The following is a 12,012-nucleotide window of genomic DNA, read 5'->3' as shown; positions in this document are numbered from 1 at the left end:
TCAATGGTCTATACTGGATATTCTTACTTGTTTAAATATACAGTTGGCTGAAGTGTCTCCTCGTTTCTGCTGATCCCTTAATTTGCAAAAACATAAATACAGCCAATTACCTCAGCTCTTAATGAATCTCCAAAAGGGGTTAGTATAAATAAATTGGACCAGCTAAATGTGGTTGCAATGAGCATAACATATACACATATATAAAGCAAACTATAAGACTTGGCATACATGCCCTAATGAAGAAAATTAAAATATGTATATTTTAGGAAAAAGGGATACGAAGAAGGCTGTCAATGAAGCAAGATCAAATGCATATCAAAGTTATACAACTGATCTGACACAAATGACAGAAAAAGTGGTATATGATGGCTAATGCAATAGAAAAAAGAAAAAGAGACTTGAGCCAAGTGAAGCATATAAAAGTTCCAAGACCAAAAGGTACCGGTAAATGAAGGGGAAATCAAGGAGAGATAAAAGGAATATTTTTCAAAGCTATTCAATGAATGTAAAGAAACAAATATTATATTTGGGCATTTAACTAATTACAATAGGATTGCATTAAGGTTCTGCACTAAGTCCATACTTATTTGCTTTAGAAATGGATGAACTCACTAAAAATATTCAGACAGAGGTGCCATGGTGTATGCTTTTTGCAGACGACATAGTGTTGGTGGATGAAACAAAAGAATGAGTGAACACTAAACTTGAGTTATGGAGAAACAATTTAGAATATAAGGGATTTAAATTAAGCAAAAAGAAAACAGAATATATGGAATATAAATTTAGTAAGAATACAAGAGTGGAGGATGTTATAATAAAATTGGAAGACCAAATCTTAGAAAGAAAAGATCATTTTAGATATTTGGGATCAGTGATTCAAAAAGATGGAGAAATTCACGAGGATGTCACACATAGAATTAAGGCATGTTGGATAAAATGGAGAAATGCATCGGGAGTGTTATGTGATGGTAAAATCCCATTAAAACTGAAAGGAAAATTCTATAGGACAGCTATAAGACCAGTTTTGTTGTACGACTCAAAATGTTGGGCAGTCAAATACTAGCATAAGCGAAAGACGAGCGTAGCGGAGATGAGGATGTTAAGATGGATGTGCGGCCATACAAAAAAAGATAAAATTAGAAATGAAGTTATTCGTAATAAGGTAGGAGCAGTGCCAATAGAGGAGAAGATGAGAGAGACTAGACTAAGATGGTTTGGTCATGTGAAAAGAAGACCAAGAGACGCTCCTGTGAGGAGAGTGGATGAAATGGAACAATTAGTCAAAAAAAGAGGTAGAGGCAGATCTTAGAAGACTTTGGAAAAAACATTAAAATTTGATATGAAATGTATACACATCAATGAAGATATGACAAAAGACAGAAATACATGAAAGTCTAGAATTCATGTAGCCGACCCCACACAGTGGGATAAAGGCTGGATGTGTTGTTGTTGTTGTTGGGCATTTAACTAATTCTGAAAAATATTATGTGTTCTATAGGCATATTTCCCAAAAGAAGTGAAACAAGTTACAAAAAAGAAGACTGGTAAAGCAGTAAGACAGGATGATATATACTAGTAGAAGCATGGAAAGGCATGGGAGAAAAAAGCAAGCACCTTGTAGTTACTAAACCTATTAAATGTGGTTCTTAAATCAAAGAGGATGTCTAACGAATTGAAGAGCACTTGGTGCCTATTTATAAAAATAAAGAAGATATTCAATGTTGTGAAAATTACAGAGAAATCAAGCTAATGAGCCACACTATGAAAATTTAAGATAGTGTGATTGACTGGAGGCAAGGGTGCCAAACCAAGAATAGTGTCATTGACAAAAGGCAAGGGTGCCAAACCAATTTGTATGGCTAATAAGTCAGTAATGGAAACTATATACTTGTTGAGATGCATGATGGAAAGATTTAGAAACAAAAGGACTACATATGGTTTTAATAGATTTAGAAAAAAAAAAAAAACTAATCTCAAATTCTCTAGAAAAGTCTTATGAAGGGTATTAGAGAAGAAATGCGTGTGAAATTGCTTATATATAGTTTACCGAAGGCATGTGTCATGGAGAAGAACATGTGTCAAAACATGTGGAGGAGATAATGAGACTTTTGCAATTAGAATTGGTTTATATCAAGGATCTATATTGAGCCCTTATCTCTTTGTTTTAGTAACAAATAAACTTGATAAATACATCCAAGCAAAGTTGGCTTGATGTATGCTACTAGTAGATGGCATTGCCTTGGTTGATTAGACAACAGAAGGCATGAATACTAAGATCGAGATATGAAGGAACACTTCAGAGTATAGAGATTTTAGGTTGAGAACTGAATATATGAAATGTAAGTTTAGTAAAAATATGTGTGGATGATGTTATGGTAAACTTGAAGATCAATCAAGTCATCTTAATAAAAAGATCCGTTTATATATTTTAGAATAATCATTCAAAAAGATGAAGAAATTAATGAAGATCCATAGAATTAAGAAAGAATGGTTAAGATGGAAAAGCGTGTATATAATATTGGGTAGCAAAACACTAACATGTGCAAAATACAAGTATAATGTAAATGAGGATGCTATGATAGATATGCAACCATTTAAGAAAGGACAATTTAAAAAATGAGGTTAGTCATAATAAGGTTGAAAAAAAGAGGCATGAGACATAATTAAGATAATTTAATCATATGAGAAGCAGACAAAGCTCTTGTGAGTAGTAGATACAATGAAATAAACCTTTAGCAAAAAATAGGTAGAAGATCTAAGAAAAACTACTTTTAGGTACAATGTGAGTTATAAAGATCTTAAAGAAGATATGATAATAGATAGAGATAATTAGAGAGCTAGAATTTATGTTGTCAACTCTACCTAGTGAGATTAAGGTTTGATATGTTGTTGCATATACATATATATAAGCAAATTTATTAAATAGAAGTAATGAGTATATCAACATGATCATTTGGTGTATAATCTTTTGAGTACAATCCGCATGAGAAAAATACTAGCCCTTCAAAAACTCTTAAAGATATAGGTTTTTAAGTAAAATTTCTATATGATTGTTCACATTCACAACTAAAAGAAAGGTTGTATAGAAAGTCAGCCCTTAAAGTACACTAAATTCACAAATGCAGAAACCAATCTTACCCAGATGGTAAGTTTTCAATGCAGGTAAAATTGATGATGCATGTTCTGCTAGAGCAAGACCAGCTCTCAAGATAGGAATAACCTGAAAAGCTAAAGAACCAGTGAATCCGTGATGGCCACAAAAAAGTTAAATTCTTCCAGGATAATATATATTTGAACAAAGATCACATTCATTAATTTTAAAAGAAAAAAAAAATCAATTCCTAAATAGCTTGCAAGAAGTGTATTCCAGGAATTATGAGACTGCATATAAAAAAGCTTTCCTGTTCATGAATAGTTTGTAAGATAAGGAATTAATTAATTCAGACAAATCTAATACAAAAGAGGTACAGTGTAAAAAGTAGAAACAGAGGTTCATTTGTATACTAACCGCCACAGGTTCCCTGGGATCAATAAATTCGACGGGCGCAACACCCATTGGTGATTGGATCTCCCCTGTTATGATAGGCTGCCAGCAGTAAAACCATACAAACATGAGTCAGAAATATTACTGATGCAGAACAAAAGAAGTAGATATTTAGGAAAATCTTATTCGAGTCATAGAAATAGGAATTAGTATTATTTTTTTCTTTTGTTTATTTCCTAAATTTCTTTTGTTTCTCAGTTCTGTTTGTTTATCCTTCAATTATTAGGTTCCACTCGAATCTTAATTAAATTGGGATTATGTCTATTATAATCCTAATTAGAGTAAGATTATATCTATTAGTTGCCTATATATAGTTGTTTAGGATGTAACTGAAAGTATACTTTTATTATTGATATTAATTTGAGAATTGATTTTGAGTTCAGATTGTGAGTTTTAGTTTATTCATGTGTTATTCTTTGGGGTTCTGCATCAATAGGTATCAGAACTATCTTTCTTTTGATCGTTCTGCTTCAATTATATAAGCACATAAAAGAGGACATGCTATAGGCAATAAGTCTCGTAAGCTACCCAAATTTGCTTTAGTTTTAGTATCTATGCGTCCTTCAACCAAATCCTCAATGCCAGTAAATTTCAAGTTAGTGTTTTTAAAGGCTCTAAGTGCACTCAAGCTCAAAGGTCTTCTAGAGCTTAAGCACAAAGCGCAAAGTGCATCCGTGGCTCATTTGAAACAAAACACAAATGTTAGAAAAATATAGAGATAATATAATACCCACAACTAAATTACTACATAATACCATAAAGACAAAAATTCATGCAAAAACAGAACAAAAGAGAGGCCTTTAATTCATTTTCAATGATTTAGCTGAGACTAAGAAAGTCATCATCATCATTACAGTTATAGTTCTCATCACCTTCCTCGTTAGTGCCATCTAATTGACTTCTTCAACCAAAACTGGTCATGAACTAGAAGTTAAGCTGATGTTCCAGTTGTTGCATTGCCTCCTTTTCTTCTAATATTAAATCTAGATTCTTCAACTCCAGCTATATCTATTTATCAATATTATGACACATTTCTTGGTCCATATTTGCTGAATTTGTACTACCTCCAACAATAGACCATTTTAATCTGTATCTATTATATGTTAGAAAATCAAACAAGCATAATGTAGTGACCTTACAAGCCAATCTCGTGATGCTTCATACATAAGCAACCTCCCTAACTCAGCCATCGCATTTCCTATAACAATTAAAACAAATAAATTCATATATTACTAAGAAAAAAAACTTAAAGTTGCAAGGAGTAATAAAAGGCAATACTATGAAATGAAATAGAAATCTTAGAACAGCCAAAACACAAGCAATAGATTTTTAGAAATTAATTTTCAAAAAAGGGGAACAAAACAGTGTTGCAGTGGTGCTACAGGAGACTTACACAAGTCCAGTCAAGCAAAATTAAATACACTTTCACATTCTAATATAAAGGAATTGAAGCAAACTATGTCCAGTGTTGTTAAAAGCATGCTTAAGTAAGCTTAAGCGCAAAGTGCAGTTGTAGTGCTTTTTCTTGTCAAAGCAAAGTGCAAATGAAATGGCACAGCTTAAGCACTAAAAGGGCCCACTTTTTTAAGGGACAAGGCACACTTAAGTGTGCTTATTTATTTATTTTGATTTTTTACCATTTTACAATAAAAAAAAAGGAGTTGTTATTGTGGACCCTCTCTCTTGGGTCTTCTTCTCTTTTGAACTTCTTCTCCTCTTATTTTTCCTGAATCTCCTCTCTTTCTCTTTAACTTTTTCTACTATATTTCTACTATTATGCATGAAATTGTTACGATAATTGTTATTAAAGTAACTATCTTTTAGTTAGGATTTTAACCTATAAATCAGCATATGATGTAATAAAAAACTTCATGCGTTGATGATTTGAATACAATTGATTATTTTCTTTCCTTGATTTCTCTCCTGGGTCTTCCTTTCTTTGTTCTCTTCTTCTTCCTCAAATTTCTTCTCTTTTTTCTTTAATCTTCTCAATTTTCTGGCTGTTCTATTGAATTAGATTTTATTTGAAATTTGGAATTTTGATTTTAGTTTTTATGACTTTTATTTATTTTGTTAGGATAATTATAGTTAGGGTAATTATGATAGGGAATTTAGTTATTTATCTTATTTTTTTTAGATTTTATTTATTTTATATGGTTAATCATAGTTCCATAAATTATCAAAGATGATGCTTTTGATTGGTACTTAATATAAATGGATCTCCATCCCTCCCTCCCTCTCTCTCTCCCCCTCCCTCCCTCTATCTGATCCTCTTCTCTTCTTCTTCCCACAGTTTCTTCTCTGTCTTCAATTCTTCCATATTTCTACAGTTCCACACCATCTAGATCTAAAAACCAGTTATCCATCCAATGAACCAACACCTACTAGCCTCGTATCATGGATTCATTTTGTAAATATCAGCATTGCATACAATTAAAATACTCATCATATGCATTCAGTCATTTCGGGTTCCAGGTTTGGAGTTTCTTGGTCCAAAACAAAAAGATTTCAATCCACAAGTAGTGAAACATTAACAAGAAAGATCCTATCCTAGTTGCTCCACATGGAAGCAAAGCATGTAATAAAATGGGCTTAAAAAGGCAATAAATAAGCTTAACGATTAAGTAGAGTTACGAATTCTGATGTCATACAAATAATTTTCTGAAAGATTAACACAATATATAAATTGTGGTTCTTCTAATTATATTTGGCATAAACTATCAAAATGAAATTAAAAAAAATACTGAAATCCAGAGGCTCCACGTGTATTTCAATTCAAGTGTAAAATCAACCAGTATATACCTCATAAGGGAGTTTTGTTCCTTTAATTGTGTAAATTTCCATAACCAACTCAATTCAGTTTTTGGCTGGCACTATCACAAGCAAGCTACATCCCCATTAGCAGGAAATGTTGTCCATTTTCTGGTTTAAAAATTGATTGCCTATGCATTCAGTTTATAGCTGGCACTACTATAACCAAGCTAAATGCTCATTGGCAGCTAGCTTTTGTCCGACTCCTAGTTTAAAAATTCATCACCTATTCACTTTCAGTTTCTGGCCCTACCATTATAAAAACACTAAAATTGGCAGGAAGTTTTTGTTCATTTCCCAGTCTAAAATCCGTCAGCTATTCACTTTCACTTGCTGGCTCTATGATGAGAACATAAATGCCCCCTTAACTAAAAGGGTTGCTTTATAAGCAAGCAAAATGACCATGAGCACGAAGCTTTTGTCCATTTCCTGGTTTAAAAATCCATCACTTATTCACTTTCAGTTTCTGTCTGGTACTATTATAAGAAAGCAAAATGACCATTAGCAAAAAGGGTTGCTAAAAGTGTGATGTAGCACCATACGTAGAAATGAACAACTCTTTAAAAAAATACCACAACCGTATAATACAATACCAATCACAAGTCTTAATCCCGGTAGGTGAGGTCAGCTACATGAATTTTAGACCTTTAGCCATCTCCATCTATGGCCATATCATAGCACAGCCATATAATATAATCATAAAACAAATTTGCTCAACTATGTTCAGCAAAAAATTCACTTTCATTTGAGCGCCACCGGAAAAACAGGAACAACTTCACATTCGAATGCATTATACCGTGCCCTGACCTAAGTTTGCAGCCAGAACTACACAACCAAAATACCAAAACACCCTATGCAGTTACCAATTTGCAGAAAGTACTAACTTTTAGCTTATTTTGCATAACCCGAAAGAGAGTGAGGAAAGAATTTCCCAAAAAAAACAACGATAGGATAATTTGAACTGTCACTCACTAAAGATTGCGCAAGGAGTATGCTCATTTCTGAGAACTGAAACCCAGTGCTTGATCAGCGGATGTGGAGGAACAAACACCTGAAACCCAACCCAACACACGAACAAATTTCCGTTTGGTCAAGGAGAAAACACACGAATAGCCAAAAGCACTAAAACCAGCAAAGTTTTCCAGCACTTTCTCGGGCACCAAACAAGAGCAGGCGTTCACTAACCAACATTCTGTTCTCGGAGACTGATTTATCTTGCGTCGCCATTTGGGACCTCACAGACAGGGAGCTACGGCGCCGAGTAATAGAATAAGAAATCTATTATAGTAACAATAATAAATTGAAAAAAAAAAAAAAACAAGAAAAAGTGGAGACGATTATTAGTATATAATGGAAAACGGAATTAGGGTTTGGAGCGTAATGCTTCCAAGAAAAAGAGGCCAGAGTGTACCTTTGCGGGAGGGAAGGAGAAAGGGAAGAGATTGTGTGCGCGAAGGCTTTGTCGATAGTGTATGGGCGAGATAAGCAGCGAATCGGAAGGGCATCGGAGCGGCGTATTGATCCGATACGCCATTTTTGGATCGGATGTGCACAAAAAATAGAGGTTGAGAAAGACGTTCCAACAGACTCTTCGGCAAGATGAAGAAGAGTACCATACAGGGTACAAAGGGCCTTCCCTCACCTGATCCGTCCTTGCACTTATAATTTAAGTTTTCTCTCTCCCTCCGACAATCTCCGATTCCTAAAGCATTGTAACTGAGCTGCCGATTGATTCACGTTTGAGGCGTGGAAGTGAGAATATAATTGAGAATCGTAAAACAAATTATTTTATTTTATTTTTGAAATTAAATTATTTATTATCTTTTTAGGATGAGTTAAATAAATTATTATATTTTTAAATTCAAAATTAATTTAATTGTTATATTTTCAAAGAGTCAAATATATATTTTAATTCTTATATTTGTACATTTTTTTCATTTATATACTCAATTTTTTTATTATTTTAATTAAATCATGAATTATATAATTTTAAATTAATTACATGTATCGATAAATTTGTTAAAAATAATAAATTAAACATAGTTCATGAGTATAATTAAAAAAATAAAAATTATAAAAATGTAATTATCTTGAAATTACATAATTTAAAAATGTAATTGAAATAACAAAAAATTCAAATACCTAAAAATACTAGTGGTGTTTTTAACTTTCATTCTTATTTAGATTTTGAAATATAATATTTTTTTCTTCAATATATTTTACGTAAAACTATTTTATATAAAAAAAATATAGCCTTATTTTAAAATAATTATCTAAATACTTAGTGAATATTAGTGTTTATTTTTTTGTCATTTTGTATGTATATCTACAACAAAAAAAAAAAGTTGACTAAATACTTGTTACATTCTTTTAGCATTAATAAATATAATAGCACACTTGGTTGCCAAAGCTACTTTTTTAACATTATTTTCACATCACCTCAACATTATTTTCACATCACAATATAACAATCACGGCTAACACAAGACACCGGTACCGGGATAGGCCTTAGGCCCTGATTAAACTTGTTATCAATTTTTTTTTTTAAATATCATTTGGTAGAAGTATTGTTATGTTTTTAAATCACAATTATTTCTTCTAAAGTTAAATTATTTTTAGGTAAATTTAAGGACACATTAATTCTTTTAACCATGTCGAATTTACCCAATGTTAGCGTGCAAGGGGGTGTTTGGGAGAAGGGGTATAGCCCCCCTCTCATTTTGTTCATATCGAACAAATCATTATGTTACTCAGATTCTCGAACTCAAAGAACCTCTACTTTTTATAAAAAAAAAACACAACAACTAATAATAGAACCCATAATTGTTAAAAAGTTATTTTCTTTTATTAAGTTTTCTCTTTTCTCATGATTATGTCACTTATAAAATAATTATTTGATTTTTAGTATCTTTTTAGTTATTTTACAAATCTACAACACAATAATAAAACATTAACCAAACATTTAGTACTTGTTCTTAACATTAATAATGACAACGCAACACCCAATTACCAAACACTACTTTATTAATATTAATTTCACAATACAACATAATATAACACAACAACCAAAATACAACACAACACATTAATTCCAAACAGAATCCAAGGTTGTCCTCAGTTATGAAATGATAAATCTTATTCATCCCCTAAAACCCCACTATATTTTTTTGGCCCTTAATTCATTTTCCCTCCAAGCATAGGCTTAGATAAATTATCGAAGGAGACAAAAAAAAATCTTGAAATGCCCCCTCAAGTATAGCAAGATTAGCTGACACAAAACTATATATATGTTTACTTATAGAAGCAGTTAGACTGATCAATTCTGTTTGACTTGATTTAAAATTGATCTAACCCTAAGAAAAATATAATTCAATGACTCCTTATTCATCTCCAAACCCTCCATTACTAATTAAAATCTCACCACCCAATTCATTTATTAAGTCAGTCAAAATTGCACTAAAACTTGGGTCCTCATCATGGAGGACACTTCTTCCATACTAGTAAAATTTTGGACCAAGATTAGCAGTCTATGCAATTAGCCATTTGGCCCAATGCATGGTTAACCCACCAAAATTAATAGGAAATGAACTTTGTTTGATTCTTTTTACTCATCTACATATATAAATATTACATAGGCATCCATTTATTCTTCAATAGAGTGTATAAGTGATTATTGTTTTTGGGACCAATCATCACGTGTCATCTCTATAACTGGATCTCGGAATAGAATCTCAAACTTGGCGATGTCGGACCTTGAGGATAGAAACTATAAGACAATGGAGTGACGGAACTAGGATCTCCCGGGATGGACTCCGATGCTCAAGTCAACAGAGTAAATGCAAATAGTAATAAATGTAAGAGTTGGAGAGCTTGGTTATACCTGGTAAGGGCCCCTGCTTTTTATAGGCGGGTCCGTTATGGGGTGCCCGAGATAAGCTGACACGACTCCTGAGGACCCCAGTCAAGCTGGAACGGGTCTCACGGTCCGGCCCTAATTTTTCAAACTCCGCTTTGGATTGTGGACTTGCCATGTGTCAGTCTCTCGGGCAATCCACGTGGCGAGCGAGGCCACTAGTGCGTAGGGGTATTCTTGTAATTTTAGGTAATGCCACATCACTTGCCCCACACTCTTTGAACTGAGATAAAAATCATACTGGGTTGAGGAGTAGCTTAATTTCTGAGGCTATTTGACTGTAGATTTTTTTCAAGATGCACATGAGTGTTTTTAAGCACGAGATTAATGTTTAACAACCCCATCTATTACCTTAAAATTATAAGGGATATTTGGTTGGAGAGAAACATTCGTTAGAAGGAAACATTCATTATTTTGAACTTTTAAAGGGTATTTGGTTGGAGGGCTTGGATCCCTCTATATAAGCCCTAAGACCCCACCCCTTAATTATCACTTCAAGACAAGCTTCCAACTTTTTGAGGTTAGTTTTTCTTTCCCTCTTTTGCTTTTCTTTTTGCATTGCTTTGGCTACTTGTCTGTTTTTTGTATTGTTATTTTTTTTTAAAAAAGCATTGCGTCTTCTTCCTCAGCCAAGCAAAGGTCGGCCTAGCCAAACCCAGGCCATGGCCAACCAACCTTGGCTGGGCTAGGCCTCGCTAGATCTTGGCGGGGCCAAGCTCCTCAGCCATGACCAAACCCCTGGCTCGGCCTGGGCTTGTCTTGAAGTGATAATTAAGGGGTAGGGCCTTAGGGCTTATATAGAGGGATCCAAGCCCTCCAACCAAATACCCTTTTAAAGTTCAAAATAATGAATGTTTCCCTCAAACCAAAGACCCCTTATAATTTTAAGGTAATAGATGGGGTTGTTAAATATTAATTTCATGCTTAAAAACACTTATGTGCATCTCAGAAAAAATCTACAGTCAAATAGCCTCAGAAATGAAGCTACTCCTCGACCTAGCATGATTTTTAGCTCAGCGCAAGGAGTGGGGGGCAAGTGATGTGGCACTACCTAAAATTATAATAATACCCCTACGCGCTAGTGTCCTCACTCGTCGCGTGGATTGCTCGAGAGACTGACACGTGGCAAGTCCACAATCCAAAGCGGAGTTCGAAAAATCTAGGCCTGACCGTGAGACCCATTCTAGCTTGACTGGGTTCCTCGGGAGTTGTGCCCTCGTATCTCAAGCATCCCATAATGGACCCGCCTATAAAAAGTAGGAGTTTTCACCAGGTATAACCAAGCTCTCCAACTCTTACATTTATTACTATTTCCTTTACTCTATTGATTTGAGCGTGGGAGTCCACCCCGGGGGATCCTAGCCCCGTCACTCCATTGTCTTGCAATTTTTATTCCCAAGGTCCGACATCGTCAAGTCCGAGGTTCTATTCCCAATGTTCAGTTGTAGAGGTGGCACATGGTGGTCGGTCTTAAAAATCATTATCAATAAGGATATTTGTAATTATCTTTATTATAATAAAATATTTTTTGGAGCTTGTTATGTGATTTTTTTCTCAATATTAGAGATTTTTTTTTTTATTTCTACTTATATTTCATTAAGTGGTGAAAAAAGGTAATTCTGAAAAACTTTCACCATTTATTAAATTTCTGTTTGATTTTTCCCACAGGCCTCCCTTCCGCCGCATTAATGGGCCTTTTTTTCGTGTCATCCGGACCTCCGGTGCTGCCATCGCGGCCTCCAAC

At 33.9% G+C, this 12,012-nt stretch overlaps 1 protein-coding gene across 14 annotated transcripts in view; it reads right to left on the bottom strand.

Moving 5' to 3' along the window:
* Positions 1-8,093, bottom strand: part of LOC127788635 (uracil phosphoribosyltransferase) — a 53,695-nt gene extending 45,602 nt beyond the window's left edge. For 4 of the 14 annotated variants that reach the window (XM_052317153.1, XM_052317150.1, XM_052317152.1 and 1 more), the window contains exons 1-7: positions 7,767-8,092; positions 7,541-7,633; positions 7,328-7,406; positions 4,684-4,742; positions 3,509-3,586; positions 3,139-3,220; positions 28-76 (exon numbers count right to left, since the gene is read on the bottom strand). In XM_052317153.1, coding sequence (XP_052173113.1) covers positions 28-76; positions 3,139-3,220; positions 3,509-3,586; positions 4,684-4,742; positions 7,328-7,406; positions 7,541-7,633; positions 7,767-7,889 — 563 coding nt within the window. In that variant the 5' untranslated portion in view covers positions 7,890-8,092. Of the gene's footprint in view, positions 1-27; positions 77-3,138; positions 3,221-3,508; positions 3,587-4,683; positions 4,743-7,327; positions 7,407-7,540; positions 7,634-7,766 lie in introns of all 14 variants that reach the window. The other 10 variants (XM_052317147.1, XM_052317148.1, XM_052317149.1 and 7 more) reach the window with 4 other exon arrangements.
* Positions 8,094-12,012: the final 3,919 nt, after the last annotated feature.

The sequence above is a fragment of the Diospyros lotus genome, chromosome 13 (assembly GCF_014633365.1).
Source record: "Diospyros lotus cultivar Yz01 chromosome 13, ASM1463336v1, whole genome shotgun sequence".
Classification (NCBI taxonomy): domain Eukaryota; kingdom Viridiplantae; phylum Streptophyta; class Magnoliopsida; order Ericales; family Ebenaceae; genus Diospyros; species Diospyros lotus.
Note: the sequence above shows the minus strand (reverse complement) of the source record. Positions and strands in the feature narration are given on the sequence as shown.